General features: G+C 72.9%; 4 protein-coding genes across 4 annotated transcripts; all 4 read left to right on the top strand.

Annotated features, from left to right (window-relative positions):
• Positions 1–6,462: 6,462 nt before the first annotated feature.
• Positions 6,463–7,056, top strand: AURANDRAFT_5155 (hypothetical protein; the record flags this gene model as incomplete). The annotated part of the gene is made up of 1 exon (XM_009041655.1): positions 6,463–7,056. A coding segment is annotated over one exon (594 nt), but the record flags the coding sequence as incomplete, so codon positions are not given.
• Positions 7,057–8,292: 1,236 nt separating this feature from the next.
• Positions 8,293–8,853, top strand: AURANDRAFT_30986 (hypothetical protein; the record flags this gene model as incomplete). The annotated part of the gene is made up of 1 exon (XM_009041750.1): positions 8,293–8,853. One exon carries the CDS (start codon positions 8,293–8,295, stop codon positions 8,851–8,853), a length of 561 nt encoding a protein of 186 aa, XP_009039998.1.
• A 2,453-nt stretch (positions 8,854–11,306) lies between these two features.
• Positions 11,307–12,053, top strand: AURANDRAFT_4415 (hypothetical protein; the record flags this gene model as incomplete). The annotated part of the gene is made up of 1 exon (XM_009041653.1): positions 11,307–12,053. A coding segment is annotated over one exon (747 nt), but the record flags the coding sequence as incomplete, so codon positions are not given.
• Positions 12,054–12,444: 391 nt separating this feature from the next.
• AURANDRAFT_31025 (hypothetical protein) lies at positions 12,445–13,197 on the top strand (the record flags this gene model as incomplete). Its single annotated transcript, XM_009041751.1, has 1 exon — positions 12,445–13,197. One exon carries the CDS (start codon positions 12,445–12,447, stop codon positions 13,195–13,197), a length of 753 nt encoding a protein of 250 aa, XP_009039999.1.
• Positions 13,198–26,484: the final 13,287 nt, after the last annotated feature.

The raw sequence follows: 26,484 nt of genomic DNA, 5'->3' as shown, positions 1-26,484 counted from the left end.
CGGGCATGATCGGCAGCGCGGCGCCGACGACGACGCCCGTGCTCGGCATCTACGGCTCCGAGGACTCGCGGCTCGCGAGCGACCGGAGCAAGTTCGGGACCCAGTTCGCCAACTCGCAGCTCGTCGTCTTCGCGAACGCGCCGCACCCGTGCTACCTGCGGGACGTCGCCGCGGCCGAGGAGTTCACGGCGCTCATCGTCGAGTTCGTCACGGGCGACCAGGCCGCGGGGCCGGGGCTGGACGTGCACGCGGCTTGGTAATGTATACACAAGAGGTCCGTCTTAACTCACTCCGGAGCCGCCATGGCCACACGCAGCGTGTCCATGGCGCCTGGATCCGACGCTCACTACGTTGAAGTTTGAACCATTGGCTCAAACACCGAAAAATCCGAGTCGACGATGATGGGGCTGCTCGCTTGCAATTGATGCCTTCGCGGCGGTCTCTCGCATGCCTGGTCTGGTTCGCGTCGCTGGCGGAGTCGAGGAAGGAGTTTCGGGCACCCGCCGCCGCGGCGGAGGGCACGCGCTTCGTGTCGTTCTGGAACGCGACCGCCGCCAATCCGCCGCTGGCCTACGCGTCGCCCGGTGACGTCGTCGCGCTCCTGGAGCGCGCGGGCGTGTCCGGGTCGAGCCTCGAGTCCGGGAGCCGGGAGCACCACTTCGGCATCCCGGGGAGCGAGTACGCGCTGCGGACGCAGCTCGGCGCCGACGTCGTCGCGAGGCTCCAGGCGCTCGCGGCGTCCGTGACGCCCGCGCTGCCCGGCGTCCCGCGGCCGCGACGATGTTCGAGAGCTTTCGTCACCGGAGCACGCGGTAGGCGCTGCCCTGGGAATCTCTGGCCTTCTTCCACCGCTACCAGTACTCGCGCCAGGCCCACGACCACCTCAAGCCCGAGGAGGTCTCCACCAGCGTCCTGTGGCAGCGACGATCTTCGAGAGATTTTGGGTGGGAAACAATGAGAAATCGTCACCGTCATGCTTGGTAGGTCTCGACGCCGCCGCACAAGCCGCGCCGCGTCGCGGACGTTTTGTACTACGGCCGCGACCTCCGGCCCGACTGGAACGGGTCGCTGCCCCGCGACGCGACGGTCCTCGACGCCGGCTGCGGCTCCGGACGGAACGGCCTCTTCTTCGTCGCGCGGCGCCGGCGTCTGTTTCCGCTTCCGCGCCCGCCACGCCCGCGCGCAGGACTACCTCGAGCCCGCGCGCTACTACGGCTTCGACAGCGACGCGTTCTCCATCGAGTCCTTCGTCCAGTTCGAGCTCGGCGTGCTCTATCCGCAGCTCCTCGCGAAGCGGCCGACGCTCCGCCTCGAGCGCGACTGGAATGTGGCGGACGTCCTCGGCGGCGCGCGCGCGGACGTCGTCCTCTTCGCGTCCGTCCTCAAGAAGGAGCTCGCCGGCGACACGCGGACCGACGTGCTGCGCCGCGTCCGGGCGGCCCTCGCCCCGGGCGGCCTCGTCTTCGTCTTCGCCGACTGCGACGGCGACCTGCGCGAGCGCGCCGCGGCCGCGGGCCTCGCGCTCCGCCTGGCCCGCCACCACGGCGACTGCGTCTTCGCCGACGACGGGTAAATTAGGTCTACAGCAGCGCGAGGCTCACCTGGGCCTCGCCGAGCGTCGCGCGCTTCTTCTTCGCCGCGCGCGGCCCCTCCGGGTCCCCGCGCCGCTTCCGCGGCGACGCGTCGCCGTCGTCGTCGATGATGGCGGCGAGCGCCGCGAGGCCCGCGTGGGACGCGACGCCGCCCGCGGGCGCCGCCGCCATGAAGAGCGGGCAGTCCTCGTCGTCGCCGCGGCCCCGCTTCTTCGACGGCGCGGCGCCGACGCGCGCGACGACGAGCGCGCGCGCGCCGAGCGCCTCGGCGTCGTAGGGGTCCTCGCGCATGTCGTCGACGTGCGCCGCGCCGGCGTCGCGGCAGCGCCGGGCGAGCGCCGGCGCGTCGGCCGCGGCCGCGCCGACGACGAAGACGCCGCCCGGCGCGACGCGGCGCAGGAGCGCCGCGACGTCGGCCCCGTCGTCGTCGACGAAGACCGCGTCGTAGGTCGCCTCGCCGACGGCGCCGACGCGCGTGGCGCCGCGCCAGCCCGAGAACGCGTCCGCCGCGCGCGCGGCGCGCTCGTCGCCGACGACGACCTCGACGCGCGCGCCGAAGTTGCGCTCGAGGCACAGGGGCAGCGCGCCGCCGGACCGCAATCCAAACACCAGCGCCGACGCGCCGGCGTCGAAGGCGCCGTCGAAGAGCGCGACCATGCTCCGCGGCGCCCAGGGCAGCGGGCTCTCGGCGTCGGGCGCCTCGAGGTACGCGTCGCGGTAGAGCGCGCGCGACCCGTCGAGGCGCTCCACCGCGAAGGCGCCACAGTCCCAGAAGAGCACGCGCCGCACGGTCTCGCGCTCGAGCCAGGCCCGCGCGGCGCGCGCCGCGCGCGGGCGCACGGCCGCGGGCGCGTCGCCGCCCGCGCCGCCCTCGCAGAGCTCGAGGAACCGCGCCGCGCAGAGGCGCGCGGGCTCGCTCGCGCGCGCGGCGACGAGCAGCCACAGCGCGCCCGCGGCGACGGCGGCGTCGAGCGTCGCGGCGGTGATGGAGTCGCGGAGCTTGCGCAGCTCGCCGTCGACGCCGTGCTGCGCCTGGAGCTGGCCCGAGGCGAAGCGCACGAGCTGCGCGACGTCGAAGTCGTCGGTGTCCATCATCGTCGTCCGATGAGCGGCTGGAGCGCGTGTCTACAAGCGCTACCGCGCGTCTGCAGCCATTTCAAAAAGAGCTTGCGCGCGGTCCATAAGAGCTTTAGCTTGCTATATGTTCCAAAGGCAATTCCAGCCTCGTGAGGACTTGTTGAGGCTCACGGCGCCGGGCACCGGGCTGCCCCAAACGAGGCGCTGGACGGTCGATCGTCCCATCGTTCGTCGTCGGCCGCGGAGCGAGTCGGTCGGACTGTGAACCATGCTCGCCGAGGAGCACCAGGCCGCGCTGGCCGACGCCAAGGTGCGCAAACAAATCCCCGCGCTCGTTACGAAAACTCGTCGCGCAGATCAAGCTGCGCATCGACAACGAGACCTACATCCGGGAGCACCCGGAGCTGCGCGGGTCGATCCGGCTGCTCATGTCGAGACGTGCGCCGCGCCGCGTCCCGTCCGACCGCCGTCTGGCGACGCGCGCCCCCCGCAGTGCTCGACGAGACGCCGTCGAACCTCCAGCAGTTCGTCTGCGAGTTCTTCACGCAGCCGGACCTGGTGCGTCGTTCGTCCGCGGGTTTTCGTTCGCGACGCGTGCGTTTTCGTAGGAGGCGCAGGTCGAGGACTTCCTCCTCCAGAAGCTCTAGGCGCCCCGCGGCCGACTCGCGGTCGACGACGTCCGCGCGCGCTACGTCCGGGTACTAATGGTCGGCGAGCCGGCGCCCCGGAAGGAGTCGGCGGCCTTGTGGGGCGGCGCGGGCTCGGGGCGCGCCGCGCCGCCGGCGTCGGCGCCGGCGATCCGCGGCGGCGCGTCGCTGTCGTCGCTGTCGCTGCCGTCGTCGTCCGCGTCGTCCGTCGAGTCCGCCTCCTCGGGCCGGTCCTCGGTGTCGTAGCCGCCGATGGGGTCCCCGCGCTGCGTCTCCGCGCACGTGTCCCGGTACATGGCGTCGATGTCGTCCTCCGTGTAGTAGAGCAGGAACGCGAGCTTGTCGTCCGCGCGCTCGAAGAGCCGCACCTGCACGTGGTCCCGGAACGCGACGGCCTTGGGCGCTTTCCCGGCCTTGATCGCCGCGGCGCGGTCCCGCGCGTCGGCGGCGTCGTCGGCGACGTCGACGAGCGCCGCGGCGGCGCCCTTCAACGCGCGCGCCTTGTTCCAGCGGCTCCTGTACTTTCGGTTGTCGAGCGACGCGCGGCGCCGGAACTCGGGCGCGCTCGCGCCGTCGGACGTCGCGCAGGCGAAGGGCCGCGACACGCCGCCGCCGTCGTCGTCGCCCTCGAAGACCTCGAAGTCCTCGTCGGCGTAGTCGTCGTCGCCGTCGTCGGCCTCGAAATCGTCCTCGTAGTCGTTCGCCGCGGCGCTCGCGCGCCGCGCGGCGCCGTTGACGAGCGACGTGCGCTTCGCCCGCCAGCGGCAGGCGGCGGCCGTGCGCGGCGAGACGTCGCCCGAAGCCTCGACCGCTTCCGGGGAGGGCGCCGAAACCGTCGCGCTCGGGGCGTCGCTGACAACGGGCGCCTCGACCGCGGCCGCGGCGCCCTTCTCCTGCTTGTCGGCGACGGGCAGGCTCGCGCGGTGGCCCATGGCTGCGCCACCCTCGTTACCTCGAACCCATCGTCGGGCTTCGTAACGCGGGGTGGGACTCCACCATGTTTGCCGGGCAGCTCTTTCGCGGTAACTGAAGTGCTTCACCGGCCTCTTCGTCGGCCTTCTCGGGCAGCTTCCTCGAGATGGCGGCCGCCGGACTCCTCGGCTAGCTTCCTTGGACGCCTCGCGTCCTCGGACACATTCCGCGATGACCAGCTCCGAAGAAAAGGCGTTCTGGGTGCCCGACGAGGACACGCCGAGCTGCCAGCTCTGCGAGGTGCCGTTCACGCTCACGCGCCGGCGGCACCACTGCCGCAAGTGCGGCTCCTGCGTCTGCGGGCCCTGCTCGCGGCGCAAGGGCGGCGACGGGACGCGGCTCTGCGACGAGTGCTGGAGCGCGGGCGTCGAGTCGGCGCACGAGCAGAGCGCCCAGGCGGCGTGGCGCGAGTCGTCGGAGGCGCTGCGCTACCGGCTCCGGTGGACGGGCTCAACGGTCGAGGCGACGGGCGCCGCGCTCCTCGCGCGGGTCTACGCGCTGGACGGGTCGTCGACGACGCAGGCCTACGACGAGTCGACGACGGCGCGCGAGCTCGCGCGCGCCGCGGCCGCGGCGTTCGTCGGCGACGACCGGTCGGGCGCCTACGGGTCCCTGTGGACGGCGCGCCGCGGCGACTCGCTCGACGCGCTGGACTTCGTGGACGACGACGAGCGGGTCGGCGACGTGCTGGCGCGGTTCCGCGTGCTCGGGCGCGCGCGCTTCGCCAAGCTCGTCGTCCCCGTGCGGCCGAGGCACGCGGCGCTGTCCGTCGCGCGCCCGAAGCGCCGCGACCGCGAGAAGGCCGCGGACCGCCACCCGGCCCTGCTCAAGGCGGACGCGGCGACGCGCTTCGCGGGGCGGCTCGCCGTGGAGCGCGGCGGCGAGCTCGACAGTGGCAGTCCCGCGTCCCGCGTTCGCGCCCCGTTCCGAGACGACGGCGAAATCCTATAGGTTCCTACGCGCCCGGCGCGTCCGCGCGGGGCTTCGAGGTCTACGCCATCGTCGCGCGGCGGCGGCCGACGCGGCGCGTGCTCCTGACGCGCTGCGGCGGCCTCGCCGCGGCGCCCCTGCCGGGGGACCTCGCGCCGCGGAGCGAGAGCGCGAGCGACGAGCTCGACCTCGAGCGCGCCGCGAGGGTCGTCGTCGGCGCCGCCGCCGCGTCGCTCGTGATCGTGTTGCGCGGCGGCGCGCGCGTCGGCCTCAAGGCGGCGACGGACGCCGAGGCGTCGGAGTGGCGCGCGGCCCTCGCCGCGGGCGCGCGCGCGGCGCGGGCCTTGAAGCCCTCGAAGCAGTCCGACGCGCGCGACGCGCTCGCGGGCAGCGCCGAGGACCTGGCCGACGGGTTGCACGCGGCGCGGGCGCGGTACCGCGGCGCCGCGGGCGAGCTCGACCGCGTGCGCGCGACGCTCAACGATCTGGCCGCGTCGACGCTCTTGGCCGATCTCGTCGACGCGGACCCGGACGCGCTCGCGCTGAAATTTGGCGAGGCCCGCGACTGCGGCGGCGACGTCCAGGACGCCTGCGTGCGGTCCGGCGGCGGCCTCACGTCCCTCCTTCGCTGCTCGGAGGGCGCCGAGGTCGACCGGGAGGCCTGGCGGCCCGACGAGGGGTTTCTCGTGGGCGCGCGCGGCGACGCGCTCACGGCGGCGCACGCGGCCGCGCACGCGGCCGCGGCGACGGCGGCGGCGGCGCTGGCCTTCTCCCGGGCGGCCGCGGACGCCGCCCAGGTCGTCGACGGCGCGCTCGCCAAGTTGGCGTTCCCGCGGGGCGTCCTCGACGGCCGCGGCGGCGGCGGCGACGACGACGACGACGCGTCCGTGCGGTCCGGCGACGGCGACTACGTCATGTTCGAGGTCGAGGACGACGGCCGGCCGAAGCGCTTCGCCCACCTGTCCCCGGACCGGCCCGACGGCGACGAGGAGCGCTGGCCGGTGACCGACGCCGCGACGGCGCTCGCGCGCGGCGTCATGGGCCCCGAGCTCGCGCTGCCGTCGCCCCCGCAGCTCTTCTGCGGGCGCGAGGAGGACCCGGACGAGCTGCTGGCGCGGCGCGACGAGCCGCGGACGCCGCCGCGAAGAAGCCTAACGACGGAGGACGACGACGAGATCCTCGTCGTCGCGGAGACGCGCGACGTCTTCGGCCGCGACGTCCCGGGCCTCGATCGCCTCTCGCCGGGCCGGCGCCTCGGGCGCGGCGCGTTCTCGACGGTGACCGTCGCCTCCGACCGGGCCACGGGCAAGACCTACGCGTTGAAGGCCGTGGCGAAGGCGGAGGCGCTGCGGCGCGACGCGGCGCCCGCGCTCGCGCGCGAGCGCGACGCGCTTCGACTCGTCGCCGGCGACCCCTTCTGCCTCGCGCTCCACGCCACGTTCCAGGACGCGAATTTCGTCTATTTCCTCACGGCGCTCTGCGAGCACGACCTCATGGACGCCTTCATGGAGCGGGGGGCGCTGGACCACGACGCCGCGCGCCTCGCGGTCGCGTGCGTCGCGCTCGCGCTCTGCCACTGCCACGACCGCGACGTCGTCCACCGCGACCTGAAGCCGGAGAACGTCTTCGTGGACGACGCGGGCCTCGCGGTTTTGGGAGACTTTGGCCTGGCGGCGACGCTGCCCTACGGGACGGGCCTGCGGCTGAAGACCTTGTGCGGCACGGCGGAGTTCCTCGCGCCGGAGCTGCTCCCGCCCCAGCGGGGCTACGACCACGGCGTCGACTGGTGGGCGTTGGGCGTCGTCGCCTTCGAGGCGTCGCACGGCTACTCGCCCTTCGCGCACCCGCCGGCGGAGACGGAGGCGTCCATCCGCGACGCGGCCGCGGGCAAATTCCGCAACAAGATCCAAAAGAGCTTCCGCGACGGCGACTACCACCACGGCGACTTCGTCCACAAATGCCTGGCGCCGGCGGCGGACCGCACGACCAAGGCCGACGCCCTGGACCACGCCTACTTCGCGGGGCTCGACGTGGGCGCGCTCCGGAGGTCCGAGCCGCCGCCCGGCACGCGGCGGCCGCGGCCGCGGCGCGCGGACCCGGCGCGGACCTGGCACGACGGCGTCGTGCCCTGCTTCACGGGCGACGCCGCGCCCTTCGAGGACTTTTCCTAAGGCGACCCGTCTTACGCCCTCTTCGCGCCGATCTTGAACTTGCGCTTGACGGGCTTCGCCGCGGGCTCGCCGCGCCGCTCGGCGACGAAGGCGGCCTTGCCGTCGAGGGCCTCGCGGTTCGACGCGGCGCCGGCGCGCTGCGGGTCCTGGCGCGCGAGCTCCCAGACGAGGCCCGGGTCGCCCGCGAGGAGCAAACGCCCGCCCGTCGCGAGGTACGGGACGACCTGGTCGAAGGGGTTCCAGGGGTGCGTCGCGACCTCGCGCTCCATGAGCTCGGCGAGGTGGCCCGCGCCGCGGGGCGTCATGAGGCAGATCGCCGGGTCGCCGGACATGACGCGCTGGTCGCGCGCGGTCTCGTAGCAGGGCCAGTCGTCGAAGAGAGCGCCGCGGCCCCAGCCGCCCGGCGGCGGCGGGAAGGTCATGTGGCTGTGCTCGCTGTAGGGCGCCAGCGCCTCGGGCACGCCCAGGGCGTGCAGGAAGACGCCGAGCGCCCCCGCCGGCAGGCGGTCCCGGAGCGCGGCGAGCCGCGGCCGAAAGTCGGGCGCGAAGACGGCGTCGTCCTCGCCCACGAGCACCCAGGCCTCCTTGCGCTTCGCCGCCCGCCGCAGGGCGCCGAGCCAGGACAGCACGATGGCGTTCGCCGCCGGGCCGCGCCACTCGTTCTCGCCGCGCATCCAGAGGTGGCCGAAGCGGCGCTCGCCGGCGGCGTAGGCGTCGCTGCCGGGGACGACGGCGGCGACGGGCACGACGGACACGCCGAAGGTCGCGCTCTGCTCGCGCTGCCACTGCAGCCGCTCGCGCGAGCTCTCGACGTTGATGCACAGGAAGGGCAGCGGCGGCTCCGCGAGGGCGGCACACATCGCGTCGAGAGCTGGTGTTGATGTCTGAGTGCTGCTTCAGAATATGGTGGCGCGCTTCTGTATTTTGGTCGCCGCGGCGCAGGCGTTCGCGCCGTCGCGGCCGCCGGCGCGGCCGTTGACGGTGCGCGCCGGGCTTCTGAAGGGGCTCGACCCCATCCTGTCGGCCGAGCTCCTATTCACGCTCCGCAGCGCGGGCCACGGCGACGTCATCGCGGTGGTCGACTGCAACTTCCCCGCCGTCGAGTGCGCGTCCAAGACCACCACCGGCGACCTGATCACGCTGGCGGGCGTCGATTGCCCGACGGCGCTCGGCGCCATCGCGTCCGTACTTCCGGTCGACCTGTTCGTCGACGATCCGCTCAAGCACATGTCGCCGTCGCCGGGCAACGAGCTGCCGGCGCTCGGGAAGGAGGTGCACGACGACGCCCGGGCCGCGGTCGGCACCTATTGCGACGCCGATTGGCAGCCGGTGGAGCGCTTCGCGTTCTACGAGGAGGCGCGGAAGGCGTTCGCGGTCGTCCAGTGCCTCGAGCGGCGGCCCTACGGCTGTTTCCTGATCCAGAAGGGTGTCGTCGGCCCCGACGGCGCCGACCTCCGGCCGTGAGAGAGCGCGGCTCTAATGGTTACGCGAAGATGCCCCAGGACGTCACGCGGCTCATGACGCGCGTGAGCTTCGTCGGGGAGTCCTCCGCGGCGGTCTGGAAGCCCTCGGAGCAGTCCGCGAGGTGGGCGTCGTCGTCGTCGCCGAGGCTCCCGGTCCGCGGCGGCCGCAGCTTGAGCTTCTTCGCCATGCGCGCGGCCGTCGTGCCCCGGTGGAACGCCATCGCCGAGAGCACGAAGAACAGGTCCACGGAGTCGTAGCGGTCGAGCGCCGGGAAGCCCGTCCACGCCGGGCCGAAGTGGTCCATGTCGCTCAGGAAGACGCAGGGCGCGCCCGGCAGCGCCGTGTCGAGGCGCGAGCAGAGGCCGTCGATCGCGCCGTCCGCGCCGTAGCGGTAGCGGTAGTACTCGACGATGGGCGCCATGAGCGCCTTGGGCTGGTGCGTCGCCGCGGAGCAGAGGCACACCGTCGGCACCCAGTCCTTGGCGCCCGGGTCGTCGCACCGGAAGCCCGCCTCGCCCGGGTCGCGGAGGCCCGGGTGGACCCACCACCGCTCGGGCTTGGCCGCGTAGTAGGCCCGGCGCACGTCGTAGGCCATGTCCTTGACGGCGACGCGCCCCGCGCCGCCCAGGAGCACCTCGAAGAGCAGGATCAGCGCGCCCTTGACGACGCGCGTCTTCAGCACGTCGTTGCCCAAGATCGCGCCGCCGAAGGGCCCCTGCGTCGACACGAAGCCGCAGACGCGCTGCTTCTCCGCGGGCGACAGCTCGTAGACCGCGTCGGCCACGTCCAGGCACCCCTTGGAGTGGGAGTAGACGAGGACGGACCGGTCCGTGTCCTCGAGGATCTTCCGGAGCTCGCGCTGGATGACCTGAGCCGGGAAACGGGCGATTCAACGTCGCTTCAACGTGGGTGTGCCGCGCGCGTTCGTTCCCGCATCCACGCTTCGCGCTCCGAGGGATCATCGCTCGTGCAAAAATCAGCCGAAACGAGTGGAAAACGGCCGAGATGGGAAGTCGCGCCCGTTTCCCGCCCCGTGGACGACCTTCGTGTTCTCCTCCAGCGACAGGTCCGTGTCGCTCTTGCTGAAGACGTAGTCGATGGCGCAGGCGTCGAGCGCCGCCCGCAGGTGGACCCAGTAGAGCGGGTACCACTTCGTCCAGAGGCCCGGGACCAGCAGCACGCAGACGGCGTCCCAGCCCTTGGATCGGCCCGCGACCTATGCCGCGGGAGTTCAACCGTAGAAGGAAAAAAAAATCCTTCGACGCCGCGTCGCGCGGCCGAGACCTTGGGCGAGCCGAAGACGTCGAGGAGCAGCTTCCGCCGGACCTTGGCGCCGCCGCGGCGGTCGCCGAGCTCCCGGAGCTTCCGGTGGAACTCCGCGGTCTGGTCGACGATGCGGCGCGCGCCGGGCTCGCGGAGGAGCCAGCCGACCTCGCCCTCGGAGTGGGTCATGAGGTCGCAGTTCTGCATCTTGTTGCCCCACGCGTGGAGCTCCGCGCCGATGTCCTCGGCCGCGGCGGCGAACGACTGCTCCAGCGAGCTCTTCGGCAGGTCCCGCGTCCGCAGCGCCTTGAGGGCGCGGAGCGTGATCTTGAAGGACGCCGCCGCCGCGACCACCAAGGTCGTCGCGCCCGTGACCTTGACGCTCCGCGCCGCCGCGCGGCAGAAGTCGCGCGCGCGCTGGCGGTAGACGCCGCGCGGCAGGCCCCGGTGCGCGAGCTCGTCGACGAGGTAGCCCGCGAGGATCAGCTGGGCGCTCGCGCGCGCGACGAAGACGAGCTTGCCGATGCCCAGCAGGCCCAGGCTCGGCGCCGGCGGCTGCCGCGAGCGGCCGTCGGCCTCGGCCGGCGCCTCGCGGCTGTCCGTGCGGCGCCGCCGCGCGCGCCGCGACCCCGCCGCGACCGACGCCGCCTCCTGGGCCTCCAACAAGCCCGCCTCGGCGAGCGCCGCGTCGCGCCGCGCCGCGCGCGCCATGCGCAGGGCCACGACGGCGACGGCGGACGACGCGGCTGCGCCGCAGGCCGCGCAGATCGCCGTCGTTTTGCTGTTCATCTGTTTTGCTCGTTCCCGAGGCTTTGGTGCTGTCTATGGCAGCGTGTCCGCGCGGCCCGGCGCGTATTCCGCGGCGGAATCGACGGCAACAAGACAAAGGCAAAGGCGCCGCCCAAGCCAAAATTGACACAAGCGAGCAGCGTGCCGCAGAGCTGGCACGAGCTCTCCGACAGCCCCCGACCACGATGGCGCGCCTCTTGCTCGCGCTCATGCTCGGCGCCGGCGCCGCCTTCCAGCTGCCGCACCGCCCCGCCCGAACCGTGCTGAGATCCGCGGCGACGGACGTGACGGGCACGAAATTCGAGGAGGAGGACGAGAAGAAGAACCCGCAGCGCCGGCCGGGCCACCAGGTCAAGGGCATGCCCGAGGTCGACCCGGAGACGGCGGCGCGCCAGCAGGCCATCCGCGAGCACCAGGAGGGCTGCCCGCGCCTCACCTGGGCCGAGGAGATCCGGTCCATCGCCGCGCAGCCGGCCGGGTTCGCGTGCATGTCGACGCTCCAGGCGGGCGACGGCCCCACGGGCGGCTTCCCGAGCGGGTCCATGGTCGGCTTCGCCATCGAGGAAGAGTCGGGCCGCCCCATCTTCTGCTTCGCGTCCATGAGCGGCCACACGAAGAACCTCGTCAAGGACGCGCGGTGCTCGCTCACGGTGACCGAGTCGGCGTTCGAGGGCGCCGCGGACGCGCGCGCGGTCTTCACGGGCGAGGTCAACGTCATCAAGGACAAGGACGAGGACGCGGCGGCGCGCCAGACCTACCTGGCGTCGCACCCGGGCGCGTTCTGGGCGAACTTCGGCGACTTCAAGATGTACCGCATGGACGAGATCCTCGACGTGTCGTTCGTCGGCGGCTTCGCGCGCGCGGGCGGCGTCACGGTGGACGAGTACATGGAGGCGTCCGTGGATCCCTGCCTCGCCTTCGCGGCGCCGGTCATGGCCCACATGAACGACGACCACGCGTCGTCGCTCAAGCAGTACGTCGAGGTGCTGGTGGGCGCCGCGCCCGTGAAATCCGCGGAGATGAAGCGCCTGGACCGCTTCGGCATGGACGTGCGCATCGAGGACGAGGCGACGGGCTCCAAGGGCGTCCTGCGCGTGCCGTTTCCCGAGCCCGTCACGGAGCGCAAGAAGATCAAGGACGCGATCGTCGGCCTGTCGAAGCAGTGCGCGGCGATCGCCGCCGCGGCGGAGGAGGAGAAGGCCGAGGCGTGAGGCGTGCGTAAGAAGAGACCCGCAGCGTTTGTTATACCGGCGCGAGCGAGAGGGTTGTTGGGACGAGCGTCCTGGGACTCAGGACTGGCCGCGTTGTGACGGCAAGGTCACTGCAAGTAGTCGACATTGACGGAGGCATCGCGACATCGGCGAGGCACGTTTGCCCTTTCGACCGTCTGCGAAGGTTCGCGCCCTCGCATCTCGTCAAGCCTCTTTGCAGCAGCGACGCGCCGCAACAACTGTGCGAATGGCGTCCGACGAACAGCAGCAGCAGACGCAGCTCACGGACCCCGAATCCGGGCGGCGCTGCGTCGACGGCGAGTGCGTCATGATCGACGGCAAGTGCGAGACCATCGCCACGGCCGCCGACGAGGTCGCGGAGCCCGCCGCGAGCCTCGAGCGCCAGGTCTTTGCCGAGTTCCTCGGCACGGCCTTCCTCGTGTGCACGATCATCGGCAGCGGCATGATGGGCGACAACCTGTCGCCGGACGACGGCGTCGCGCTCTTGGGCAACACGCTCGCGACGTGGGGCATCCTCTACGTGCTCATCACGACGCTCGGCCCCATCAGCGGCGCGCACTTCAACCCCGTCGTGTCCTGCTGCTTCTGGCTCAAGCGCGAGCTCGGCGGCGCGGCCTTCGCGCTCTTCGTGCCGGCGCAGGTCTTCGGCGCCGTCTTCGGGGCGTTCGTCGCGCACGCCATGTTCATGCGCCGCAACGGCGTCTTCGACGGCAAGGACCGCGACAGCGACGGCGAGTTGTTCTCCGAGTTCGTCGCGACCTTCGGCCTGCTGATGACCATCTTCGGCGGCATCCGCGCGAAGAAGGACGTGCCCATGCTCGTCGGGCTCTACATCACCGCGGGCTACTGGTTCACGAGCTCGACGTCCTTCGCGAACCCGGCGGTGACCATCGGCCGCTCCTTCACCGACACCTTCGCGTCCATCTCGCCCAAGTCGTTCCCGGCGTACTTCGCGGGCCAGGTCCTCGGCCTCCTCTGCGGCCTGCCCGCGTGCGAGTGGCTCTTCTCGCGCAAGGCGCCCCTCGCCGCGCTCGCGACGCTCGCGCGCAAGGAGCTCTGAGTCCCGCGCCGGGCGCAGAGCAAGCGAGCGCGAGTCTCGCGCGTACATGTCGTGTAACATTGAAGTCAACAACTGCATTTGAGTTCTCGGCACGGATCGGTTCCCGGAGCGCCGCGCAATGGGCTGCCAAGCAGAGGCAATTCAACCGCAAATTACGTGGCGGCGCGGTCCGCTCGAACCGCACGGCGATGCGGTTCGTCGGGCTCCTGCTCGTCTCCTTGCGCCGCGACGCGCGTGCGCGCAGCGGCAGCCCGGTGCCTGCCATCGGTGTCGCAGCGCGGCCGCGGGAGGCTCGCGCGACGTTCGGTGCGCGCGGCGACGACGCCGCAGCCCAGCCTGCGGCGCCGGCGCATGCAGACCGGCGCCTGGACGCGGTGTGCGACAACTCCCTCGGCGAGGCGTTCGCCACGTCCCCCGGCGCCACGTTCCGCGACTACGCGTACGCCGCGTGCTACGCCTCCTACGGCGCGCAGTGCGTCGAAGGTTCGTGCGGCAACCCGCCGAACCAGTTTCAGTACTACTACTACGAGCCCGACGGGGACTGCGCGTGCCATAAGACGTCCGGCACGTACGAGTTCGTGTTCTCGAACTCGGCGACGTCCGACATCTCCATCGGCGTCGACTACCTTGATGAGGACAACAATTTAATAGAATACGGCAACCAGCTCTTCGTCAGAAAGAAGTACGCATCGGGATGCGGCAACAACGCCTGGAGCCTCCATTACGACTTTCCGGACGACAATCTGTGCCAGGCGACGCACGCGCCGACTTCGATGCCGACTGCTTCGTCGTCTTCTCCTTCACCGGTCCCATCGTCGTCGAGGCCATCTCCCGCGCCGTCTGTCGCGCCGTCTCCCGCGCCGTCAATGTCCGCCGCCCCTTCTTCGAGCCCGTGCACGGCGCAGAACTCCCTCGGTGAGGCGTTCGGCACGTCCCCCGGCACCCCGTTCCAAGAATACGCGTACGCCGCGTGCTACGCCTCCTACGGCGCGCAGTGCGTTGAAGGTTCGTGCGGCTCCTCCAGCGCGTTCCAGTACTACTACTACCAGCCCGACGGGCACTGTTCGTGGTCGAAGGCGCCCGGCACGTACGAGTTCGTGTTCTCGAACTCGGCTTCGTCCGCCATCTCCGTCGGCGATCCCTACTCGCATGACGACCAATTAATCGAGCCCGGCAACCAGCTCTTCGTCAGAGTCAGAAATTCATCGAAAACAAACGGCGAGAACGACTGGAGCCTCCATTTCGACTTTCCGGACGACAATTTGTGCCAGGCGCCGTACGCGCCGACTTCGATGCCGTCCTCTTCGGCGGCTCCGTCGTCGCTTCCTTCACCGGTCCCATCTCCCGCGCCATCTCCCGCTCCATCTGCCGCGCCATCAATTTCCGCGGCTCCGTCGTCGCTTCCTTTACCGGTCCCATCTGCCGCGCCATCTGCCGCGCCATCTGCCGCGCCGTCAATGTCCGCCGCCCCTACTTTGACCCCGTGCACGACGCAGAACTCCCTCGGTCACGCGTTCTCCGAGTTTCCCGACGCTTCGATGCAAGAGGTCGCGTACGCTGCGTGCTACGCATCCTACGGCGCGCAGTGCGTTGAAGGTTCGTGCGGCTCAAATTTCCAGTACTACTACTACGAGCCCGACGGGGACTGTTCGTGTTCGGGGAAGGCGCCCGGCACGTACGAGTTCGTGTTCTCGAACTCGGCGTCGTCCGCCGTCTCCGTGGGCGATTATTATTACCAGTACGACCAACTACTCGAGTACGGCAACCAGCTCTTCGTCAGAGTCAAAAATTCATCGTCATGCGGCGAAAACGCCTGGAGCCTCCATTTCGACTTTCCGGACGACAATTGGTGTCAGGAGTCTCCGTCGAGCGCTCCTTCGACGTCCCCTTCGACGGCTCCGAGCTCGACGCCCTCGACGTCCCCTTCGACGGCTCCCTCGCCGACTCCGAGCGCCGTGCCGTTCGCTTCGCCCACCAGCTTACCGGTACCGTCGCCAAGCTTTGCGCCCGAGCCATCGCCGAGCGCGGTTCCGGAGCCAATGCCGAGCGCCGCGCCCGAGCCATCGCCGACGCTTCTACCGGTACCGTCGCCAAGCGCCGCACCCGTGCCATCGCCGAGCGCCGCACCAGAGCCATCGCCGACGCTTCTACCGGCACCATCGCCGAGCGCCGCGCCCGAGCCATCGCCGACGCTTCTACCGGTACCGTCGCCAAGCGCCGCGCCCGTGCCATCGCCGAGCGCGGCTCCGACGCCATCGCCGAGCGCGGCTCCGGAGCCAATGCCGAGCGCCGTCCCGGAGCCATCGCCGAGCGCCGCGCCCGTGCCATCACCGAGCGCGGCTCCGGAGCCAATACCGAGCGCTTTGCCCACGCCTGCGCCCTCGGTCATTCCGTCGCCCAAACCGACGCCGGCACCGACGCCGATGCCTACGCCCTGGCCGACGCCGATTCCTGGAGATCCGAGCGCTGCTCCCGTGTTCGCGCCGACGCCAAAGCCGACGGAGACGCCGTCGTCCGCGCCTAGCTTTGCGCCCGAGCCATCGCCGACCACGGCTCCGGCGCCAATGCCGAGCGCCGCGCCCGAGCCATCGCCGAGCTCCGCTCCGGAGCCAATGCCAAGCGCCGCGCCCGTGCCATCGCCGAGCTCCGCTCCGGAGCCAATGCCGAGCGCCGCGCCCGTGCCATCGCCGAGCGCGGCTCCGGAGCCAATGCCGAGCGCCGCGCCCGAGCCATCGCCGAGCGCGGCTCCGGAGCCAATGCCGAGTGCGGCTCCGGAGCCAATACCGAGCGCCGTTCCGGAGCCATCGCCGAGCGCTGCGCCCGTGCCATCGCCGAGCGCTGCTCCTTCTCATACGCCACAATCATCGCCGTCGCGAACTCCGACGGCTTCACCGTCGAGCTTGCCCGCGCCCGCGCCCTCAGCTATACCATCGCCCAAACCGACGCCGGCACCGACGCCGATGCCTACGCCCTGGCCGACGCCGATTCCTGGAGATCCGAGCGCTGCTCCCGTGTTCGCGCCGACGCCAAAACCGACGGAGACGCCGTCGTCCGCGCCTAGCTTTGCGCCCGAGCCATCGCCGAGCGCCGCGCCTGAGCCATCGCCGAGCGCGGCTCCGGAGCCAATGCCGAGCGCCGCGCCCGAGCCTTCGCCGAGCGCTGCTCCGGAGCCAATGCCGAGCGCCGCGCCCGAGCCAATACCGAGCTCCGCTCCGGAGCCAATGCCGAGCGCCGCGCCCGAGCCATCGCCGAGCTCCGCTCCGGAGCCATCGCCGAGCGCCGCGCCCGTGCCATCGCCGAGCGCTGCTCCTTCTCATACGCCACAATCATCGCCATCGCGAACGCCGACGGCGTCACCGTCGAGCTTGCCCGCGCCCGCGCCCTCGGTCATTCCGTCGCCGAAACCGACGCCGGCACCGACGCCGATGCCTACGCCCTGGCCGACGCCGATTCCAGGCGACCCGAGCGCTGCTCCCGTGTTCGCGCCGACGCCGCGACCGACGGAAAGGCCGTCATCCGCGCCTAGCTTTGCGCCCGAGCCATCGCCGAGCGCCGCGCCCGTGCCTTCGCCGAGCGCGGCTCCGGAGCCATCGCCGAGCGTTGCGCCCGAGCCATCGCCGAGCGCCGCGCCCGAGCCAAAACCAAGCACGGCTCCTTCTCTTACGCCACAATCATCGCCATCGCGAACGCCGACGGCTTCACCGTCGAGCTTGCCGCCCTCGGCCATGCCGTCGCCGAAACCGACGACCGCGCCGACGCCGGCGCCGACGCCGCGGGCCGGGGGCCCGAGCGCGGTCCCCGTGCCGGCGCCGAGCGCGGCGCCGACGACGGCTGCTCCGAGCGCGGCGCCGACGGCGACGCCCTGCGCCGCGCTCCGCGCGCGCGGCGCGGTGCCGGCGGCCCCGGCCGTGGCGCGCGCGGCGTTTTCGTCGACGGGCGCGGAGGTCGTCGTCGCCTTCGACGCGCCCACGGACCAGGCCTCCGAGGCCACGGGCGCGCTCTTCGGCTGCGCCTCGCTCCTGGACTTTGCGGGCGCCGCGGCGGCGAACTGCTCCTGGTCCGACGCTCGATCCGTGACCGCGCGCGTCTCCGAGGCCCTCGAGCTCTCGCCTGCGGTCCGGTCGAACGTCACGCTGCGGTCCGGCGCGCCTGCGGCGCGCCTGCGACCCCGGTGTCGAGCGCTGCGACTGCGACCGACCGGCGAACGCGTCGGCGGCGGCGGCGTCGCCCCCCGACCCGCCGCTCGTGCCCGTCGCGCTGCTCGACGGCCCGACGACGGCCGCGGTGCGCGAAGGCTTCGCGGTCGGGACGTCGCAGTCGACGGGCAGCGGCGGTCGCCCGTTCACGTACGCGTGGCGCGCGACGGCCATCTTCCGAGACGACTGGGTCGCGAACGCCAGCAACGCGACGGCCGCGACGCGCGCGACGTTGGCCGCGGTGGTCGACGCGGCGAACGCGGGCGCGGGGAACCCCTCGTTCGTGGTGTCGTCCGAGGATCTCGTCGTCATGGTCGACGGCGGCCTCGGCAGCCTCGAGATAACGCTCGTCCTCGCGAATTTCCTCGAGGGCACGAGCGCGCCGTCGGCGGCGTTCCGCGTGCACGTCCGCACGGACACGCCTCCGAATCTCGAGATCGTGGGAGGGACGCTCGTCTCGATGACGCGACAGGCGGCGCTCTCCGTCCGAGCGAACGCGATCGCGACCTCCTGCGACGGGCGGCCGATGGCCGGCCGCGCCGTGACGACCCGGTGGCTCCTCAGCCGAGTGCTCGACGACGGTCGCCTCGTCGCCACGGACCGGACCTCCGCGTCCAACGACCAGCGCTACTTCAAGCTCCCCGCGTACGCGCTGGAGGCCGCGACGGACTACGCGCTCGCGGCGACGGCCGTCGACGCCTCGGCCGGAACGAACGTGACGTCGACCGTGGCCCTCGCGGTCGGACGCGGCGCCGTCGTCGCGGCGATCGCCGGCGGCGACCGCGTGCTCCCTCTGGCCGGTTTTGTGGCCCTGAGCGCGGCCGAGTCCTACGACGAAGACACGGGCTCGGCCGCGGGGCTCGCCTTCGCCTGGAGCTGCGACGACCCGGCCTGCGACGCCGTCGTGCGGGCCGGGGCCGCGGCGGACGCGGCGTCGTTCCGAGGCGCGGACCTCGGCGGCGGCGGGTTCGTGATTTCGGTCACCGCGACCTCGACGGACGGCCGGAGCGCGTCCGCGTCCGTGGCCTACGAGCTCATCGACGACGACCCGCCGGCGGTCGACATCGACGCCGCCGTCGCCGCGCGCGTCGCCGCGTCGACGAGGGTCGTCCTCTACGGCGCCGCGTCGCCGTCGAGCCTCGGCCGCGACGTCGCCGCGTCGCGCGCTGTGTGGAAACCAAATCTTCAACCCGACTTCAATGTGAGCGTATTCGAATGTTTTGACACAAGCTCTTCGACTGGGCTTCGAGAACTCGACAAGAGCAATCGATTCGTCCAAAAATCAGCCGAATCGACTTCGATTTGACCGAGATAGAGAGTTCTGAAGTTTGGTCAGGACCACCCAAACCAGTGGTTGGTTTCCACACAGGTCCCGCGCGTTCGACACGACGTGGGTGCTGGACCGAGGCACGCTCGAGGGCGACGCGCCGCTCGCCGCCTGGGCGCGGACCGACGCCGCGATGTCGGGTCCGGCCGGAAGCCGCGAGCACGACCTCGTGCTGGCCTCGGGCGCGCTCGTCGCGGGCGCGACCTACGCGTTGCGGCTCGAGGCGACGCTCCAGGGCGGCACGGCCGTCGGCGCGGCGTCCGTGAGCTTCTACGTCGCCCGGCCGCCGGCCTCCGGCGCGCTCGTCGCGTCGCCGGCGCGGGGCTACGCGCTCGAGACGCAGTTCGCGCTGTCGACGCGCGGCTGGGTCACCGAGGACCCGCCGCTGCGCTACGCGTTCAAGACGCGGACGAACGGCACGGAGACGACGCTGCGGGGGCCGACGCTCGAGGGATCGCTCGGCGGGGTCGTCCTCCCCGCGGGCGCGCCGAACGTGTCGCTCGTCGTCGCCGCGTCCGACGCGCTGGGCGGCGCGACGGAGGCGGCGGCGTCCGTGGCCGTCGCGGCGACGCGGCTCGCGGGGGACGCCCTGGCGAACGTGACGGCGGGCCTCCTCGACACGGCGTTCGCGCTCGGCGACTCGGAGCAGGTCTGCCAGACGGCCGTCGCGGCGGCGGCGGCCGCGCGCGGCGACGCGGCGCTCACGTCGACGCTCGTCGACGCCGTCGGGCGCGTCGCGCGCGGCGTCGACGCCGACGCGTCGCTCGTCGAACAGATGGCGTCGGCGCTGACGTCCGTCGCGTCCAACGGCTCTGGGCTCGCCCTCTCGGCGGCGGCCGCGGCGCTGGACTCGGCGCTCGGCCTCGCGGCCTCGTCGACGGGCGTCGGCATCACGGCCGTCGCGGCCGCGGGCCTCGGCGACACGCTGTCGAGCCTGCTCGAGAGCCCCCTCTTCGCGCGGAGCAACGGGTCGTCGAACGCGTCCGCAGCGGCGGCGCTCGGGTCCGCGGTCGACGGCATCCTCGCGGCCCAGCTCCGCGGGGCCGTCGCCGGCGAATACGCGCAGTCGATCACGTCGCCGAACCTCCGGACCTCGGCGCAGCGCCTGAGCCCCAACGCGACCGCCGGCCCCCGCGCCGTCGCGGCGCCCGGCGCGGACGGCGCGACGGTCGAGCTCCCGGACGACCTCGGGGCCGCGACGGACGTGTCGCTCGCGGACTACGGCGAGGACCCGCACGCGGCGTCCGGGGGCGCGCTGCTGGGGCGCGTGGCGCGCCTCCGCCTGAGCCGGGCCGACGGCGGCGCGGGCCGCCGCCGCCGCCGCGCGCTCGGCGCCGCGCCCGCGGCGCGGTCCGCGCGCGTGGCCCTCGCGGTCGGCGGCGGCGGCGACCTCCTCGGGCCGGGACCGCCCGCGCGCGCGAACCTGTCGTGCCCCTGCGGCTTCGCGGGAAACGTGAGCTTCGCGTGCCCGGGCAACGGGACCGTGCTCTCCGTGGCGTGCGACGGCGCGCCGAGCACGACCGAGGTCTTCTGCCCGTCGTCGCGCGCCGCGTGCAGCCGCTGGAACGCGACGCTGCCGGGCTGGCGGTCCGACTGCGAGACGGTGACGGCGCCGGACGGCGCCGCGACCTGCGTCTGCGACGTCGACGTCGCGACCGACGACGACGGCGCGCCCGGCGACGACCTGAGCCTCGAGGAGAAGGTCGTCGACGCGTCGGAGGTCTACTTCGAGAACCTGCTCGAGCCGCCGGACCTCGCGCGGGCCGCGGTCATGCTCTACGCGCTCGCGGCCCTCGTCGGCGCCGTCGCGCTCGGCGCCTGGGTCGGCGCGCGCCTCGACGCGCGCGACGCGGACGACGTCCGGCGCACGGCCGCGGACGGCGGCGGCGGCGGCGCCTACGCGATCCCGGAGAAGGTCGCGCTCGTCCTCGGGCCCTGGCGCGAGCGCTACGCCCGGGGCCTCGCGTACCGGTCGCCCTTCTGGGGCTTCTACGCGCTCCACAGCGAGAGCGTGCCGCGGCCGTTCCGCGCGTGCTGCTGCGGCTTCGAGGTCCTGGTCTTCTTGTACGCGGTGGCCTTCGAGACGAACCTGGTGTACCCGGACGTCCGCGACGAGTGCGCGCTCAAGCTCGCCGAGGCCTCCTGCGCCTCCCTCGAAACCTTCCTCCGGGGCGAGCTCGTCTTCTCCGGGAACGGCCCGCCGACGTTCTCGGCCGCCGCGCTCTGCGCGTGGGACGCGTGCTCCCGGACCTGCGTCATGGCCGAGCCGGAGCACGGCGACCTGAGCACGACGCACTACCTCATTCTCGCGCTCCTCTTCCTGGCGATTCTCCCGCTCATCAAGGGCTTCGAGTACTGCGCGGAGAACTACCTCGCCGCGCCGCCGCCGTGGGCGGAGCGCCCGGGCGACGCCGCCCGCGACGCCGGAGCGGCGTCGCCCAAGGGCGCCGGCCGCGAGCTTAGCGCGGCGTCGCCCAAGGACGTCGAAATCGCCTTCGAGGACCCGGTGACCCCCGGCGCCTGGTCCATCAAGGACGGCGAGGCGTCGCCCGCGGCGTGGGGGGGGCGCCGCGGCGCCGAGGACGAGGCGTTCTCGGGCGTCGCGGACGAGCCCGCGCTCGCCGGGGTCGCCGAGGCCCCGGCCTGCGTGGTCTGCTGCGCCCAAAACGGCGGGTCGGGCTCCGCTTTCGCGTTCCTCTCGGAGGTCTTCCGGGCGCCGGCGGAGGACCCGCCGGCCGCGCGCGAGTCCCTCGGCTCCGCGGCGAGCGTCGCGACCCTCGTCCCCCTCGACGCGGAGGTGACCGAGGCCTTCGCGGCCCCAGAGGGGCTCGGCGAGTGGGCCAACGCGCTCGTCGAGGACATGGACGCGCGGCTCGCGCGGCGCGCGGACGCGCCGCCGCTGGGCCCGGAGCCTACGGTGCGGGAGGTCGCCGCGGCGCTCGCGCCGCGCGCCTGCGAGGCGGTGCTCGCCCGGAGCCGCGAGCTGCGGGCGCGCGCGGCGGCCTGCGGCGACGCGCGCGTCCGCGCGCTCCTCTCGGAGCTGGACGCGCGGCTCCTCGCCGCCTGGCGCCACGACGCGCGGCGACGAGTCTTCGTCGCCGGCGCCGCGTCGAAGATCGCCGCCAAGATCCGGAAGGCGGCCAAGTGGCGCCGCGCGCTCCCGGCCGACGCGGGCCGCGGCGAGCGCGAGGCGCATCTCGTCGCGTGCATGCGCGAGGAGCTCCTCTCGCGCCGGGAGCGCCTCATCCTCGAGACCTGCGGCGACCGCCTCGCGTCGCGGCCCGAGGCGCCCGAGGCGCCCCCGTCGTACCGCGCCTACGCCGCCGCGTGCGCCGCCGTCGCCGCGATCTGCGCCTACATGGCCTACTACCTCGTGACGACGGGCTCTCAGTTCGGCGCGCGCAAGTCGCGCGTCTGGCTCGAGGGCTGCGCCTTCTCCATGGCCCTCTACTTCGTCGTCGTCCAGCCCATCGTCATCTACGTGACCTTCGTCGTCCTCCCCGCGCTCGTCGCCCTCGTCGGCCGCGACCTCCGGGAGCCCTGGGCGCGCGCCGCGTACCCCTTCGCGGCGCCGGAGCTCCTGCCGGACTCCGCGGCGTTCTTCCTCCTCCAGTGGCAGCCGGACCTCCGCGACACGCCGGCCGGCGCGTCCGTCCTCGGCGCGCGCGCGGCCCGCGCCGCGTCCGACTCCGACGGCGTGCGCCGCGCGCACGCCGCGGCCGTCCGGCGGCCGCCGCTCGCGTCCTCGTGCCTGTTTCATTTACAGGACGATGTCCAAGACGTCGTGCTCGAGGAGATGTTCTGCTTCATGCCTTTGCTGTCCCAGCCGCTCATCGGCTTCGTGCCCCTGCCGCAAAGCGCCGGCGGCAAGCGGGGCGGCCTCGCGACGGCCCTGGGCCTCGTCCTCTGCCTCGTCGTCGCCGCCGCGGTCTGGAACGCCTACGCGCGATGCCGCCCCGAGACCCGCGTCGAGCCGCGGCGCGACGACCTCGAAGCGGACGGCGCCCGCGACGACGACCGCGGCGACCGGATCTGCCCCCCCGACGGCGGTGGCTCCCCCACCTTGAATTCCCAATAGCATGCCAACGGCGCTCACCCCCGGCGCGAAGCTCCGTGTAAACGCGCCTACTTGCCCTGGCGGCGCCGCGCGCGCGCGAGCGCGAGCTCCTTGAGCATGCTGTTCGAGTCCGCGGCGGCCTGCGTCGTCGCGTCCTCGTAGTCGGCGTCCTCGGTCGCCTCCTTGATGAGCGCGTTGTCCATGGACTTCTGGCGCCGCGCGCCGCCGGCGACTCGCGGCTTCTTGGACGACGACGGCGGCGCGTCCGGCGGCGCGTCCGGCGCGGCGTCGTCGTCGTCGTCGCCGTCGAGCACGCGGCCGTCGCCGCCCTTGGGCCGCGGCGCCTTGCCCTTGGGCGTCTTCGCGACGCGGCGTCCGTCGACGACGTGCACCTTGAGCCGCGACACCGTCGTGATGTCGACGCCCTCGTAGCGCTCGTGCTTCTTGACCGTGCCGGCGAAGTCGACCGCCGCGCCCTCGTCGCGGAGGAGCCCGCGCTCGTCGTTGTTCGGCGTCGTCCACCACTGGACGACGTCCGTGTCGTTGACGACGAACGCGTAGAGGTGGTTGACCTTGACGCCGTAGTCGTTCTCCGCGGCCTTGGACGACCGGTGGTAGAGGAAGACGCCGCTGAAGTTGATGCGGTCGCCGACCTCGCCGAGGAGCTGGCTCTGGCCCGCGTAGGGCGCCAGGGGCGAGCTCGCGCTGCTCCCGCCGGCCTTGATCGCCGCGCGGTTCGCCTTCATGGCCTCCGCGGCCTCGGCCTCCTCGTGCTTTTTGGCCTCGCGCCGCTCCGCCGTCGCCGCGGACCGCGCGGCCTTGCGCGACGCCTTCTCCTCCTCCGAGAGCTTCTGCCGCTTCTTCGGCGTCGCGCCTCCCGCGCGGGCCCGCTTCCGCGGCCGCGCGGCGTCCGCCATGGCGTCCTCGAAGTCGTCGTCGTCGTCCTCGTCGTCGATGAGCTCGAAGTCGTCGTCGAGCGCCTCCGCCTTGACGGCCGCGGGGCCGTCCTCGTCCTCCGTGTCCTCGTCCGCCGGCGGCGCCGGCGGCCGCGCGAGCGGCGGCGGAGGGACGAAGTCGTCGTCGTCCTCGGGCGGCGGCGGCGGCGGCTCGAAGTCGTCGGTCTCGTTGCCCGACTCGTCGGCGGCGCGCTGGCGGTCGTCATCGGCTGCGCGCTGGCGGCGCAGGAGCGTCCGCGCCGCGTCGAGGTCGCCCGCCGAGTCGCGCAGCGCCTGCGACGCGTCCTCCTTGTCGAGGCCGGGGAACTCCGCCAGGAGCACGTTGCGAGGGCGCGGCGGGCGCTCGGCCATTTGTGTATCGAGTGCGCGGTCTCTGCGCTCCTGATTCGCGTCGGCGTCCGCGCCCGAGTCGCGCGCGGCGTCGTGCACGGCGCTGATGACTCGCAACAGGTCGATGCTCTTCGGCTCTCCGAAGCAAAGCTCGGCCTCGGCGCGGCCGCCACCACCGACGACAGGCCTCCCACACGGCGGCCACCGCCGCTCTACACCGCCGCCGCCCTTATACGTGGCCAAAACATCAGTCCCCGAGCTTCGCCGGGAACAGGAGCCCCGCGGCGGCCGCGGGCTTCGCGGTCGAGTCCGGCGCGAAGGGCGACGTCCAGAGCCCGCCGGTGAAGCCGTCCCGCGCGAACGTGTCGAGGACGCCGCCCAGGGCCGCGTGGGGGCTCGCGTGGGCGTTGTCCGGGTCCGTGACGTGGGCCATGAGCAGGAGCGCCATGACCGCCGACGCGAACTCCGGCGAGTAGCTCGTCGCGCCGAAGCGCGGCCCGCCCTTGAGCGCCGCGGCGACGGCGGCGCTCTTGAGCATGCTCCGCGTCCGCACGGCGGGCGCCATGGGGCAGGAGACGACGTGGTGGTCGTGCTTCGCCGCCGCCGCGCGCCACATCTGCATCGTCTTGGCGAGCGCGTAGTTCGGCCCCTGCAGGTTCAGCAGACCGTCGAACGTCGTCCCCGTCGCGACTCGCAGCGCGCCCGCGGCGACGAGGAGCCGCTGCCAGGCCGGCAGCGCCGCGAGGGCCGCGTCGGCCCGCGCCGCCGCCTCGGCGGGCCGCCGGTGCGCCGTGCCCGGCGACCCGAGGTACGCGTAGGCCATGTCGCGGCCGGCGCGCGTCTCGGCGACGAGCGCCTGCGCGATCGCGTCGCAGGCCGCGACGACGCGCACGTGCCGGTCGCCGTCGAGGTAGGTGTAGCAGCCCACGACGAGCGGCGCGAAGCAGGCCTCCGCGAGCCAGGTCTTGATCTCCGGCAGGTCCCGGAGCAAATCGCAGCCCGCGTTCACCGCGGCGTCGAGGTCGCCGCGCGGCCCGCTCCCGAGCGCCACGGGCACGTAGAGCGTGCCCGCCGTCGTCCGCGCGTAGGCGATCAGGTCTGCCCATTTTTTCACGTTCTTCCGCGCGACGGCCAGCACCGTCGCGCCCCGCTCGAGCAGGCGGCGGCACGGCCCGACCTCGGACGACGCGCCGAAGACGACGAAGCAGCGCCCGTGGAGCGCCAGGTCCTTCGGTAATTTCTTCAGCGTCGCCGCGGCGTCGGGCGACAGCTCGCCCGCCGCCGCCAGCTCGTCGAACTTGGCGTCGAGCGCCGCGCCGCGAAGCGCGCCGACGGCGACGTCGCCCGCCTTGCCGCGGCCCTGGACGATGAACGTCTCGAGCTTGGGCTCGTCGTACCTGGCGAGGGCCGCGCGGAGGCCCGTCGTCGTCGCGCCGTCGCGCACGAACTCGAAGGCGTCGGACAAATCCGCGAGCGTCTTGTCGCACGCCTCCGCCGCGGCGTCGACGGGCGCGCCGGCGAGCGCCTCCGCGACCGCGACGACGTGGCGGCCGTAGTTCGCGCGCCAGTCGCCCTCCCAGTCGATGGCCCGCGCGACGTCCGCCGCCCCGAGCTCCGCCGCGAGGCCCCGCCACGCGGCCTTGCCCGTTACCGTCGTCGACCGGTCGCCGCGCTCCGACGTCTTGGGGAACTGCACGCCGGACACGACCTCGGGCGCCGGCGGGAAGACGGCCTTCCGCGCCCGCGCGACCATGTTCGGGTAGGTGTAGAGCGACCCGAAGACGTTGAGCAGGACCTAAATTCGAAGATGTTGCTCAAGTGACTATCATTGTTGGGCAATCTCACCTGGAAGCCGAGCGCGGACCGGAGCGCGCCGTCGCTCGCCTGGTACCGGAAGTAGCAGGCGACGAGCTCCGAGCCCGCGCCGAGCGGGAACGTGACCACGGGCGCGGCGCTCCGCACGCGCAGCAAAAAGGGCGACCCCTTGAAGACGTAGCAGGGGTAGCGGCAGAGCTCCGTCGCGGCCCAGGCGACGAGGATCGTCCGCGCGAGGACCTCGCTCGCCGTCGGCAGCACCGTCGCGATGACGACGACGCGCGTGTAGTGGAGCAGCAGGCCCGTCACCCAGCTCCCGCGCAGGTCGCCGACGACCATGCGCAGGACCTCGACGCAGCAGATCGCCTCGAGGCCCGCCACGAGCTCGGGCAGGTGCGGCAGCGCCCAGACGCGCGCGCCCAAAGGCGCGTCCTTGAGCCACTCGAGGAGGAGCAACCAGCAGCTCCACGCGGCGACGTTGACCGCGAGCCAGAATCTCTCCATTGTGGCCATTTTGGGTGCTCCTCCAGGCGCTCCTCCAGGCGCTCCTCCCGCGCGAATTCGAGAGACCAGCCCTCGGCACACGTCAAGACTTGTGGTGTCTGT

Source organism: Aureococcus anophagefferens (genome assembly GCF_000186865.1).
Source record: "Aureococcus anophagefferens unplaced genomic scaffold AURANscaffold_23, whole genome shotgun sequence".
Lineage (NCBI taxonomy): Eukaryota > Pelagophyceae > Pelagomonadales > Pelagomonadaceae > Aureococcus > Aureococcus anophagefferens.
The sequence above is the reverse complement of the archived record's forward strand: the minus strand, read 5'-3'. Positions and strand labels throughout refer to the sequence as shown.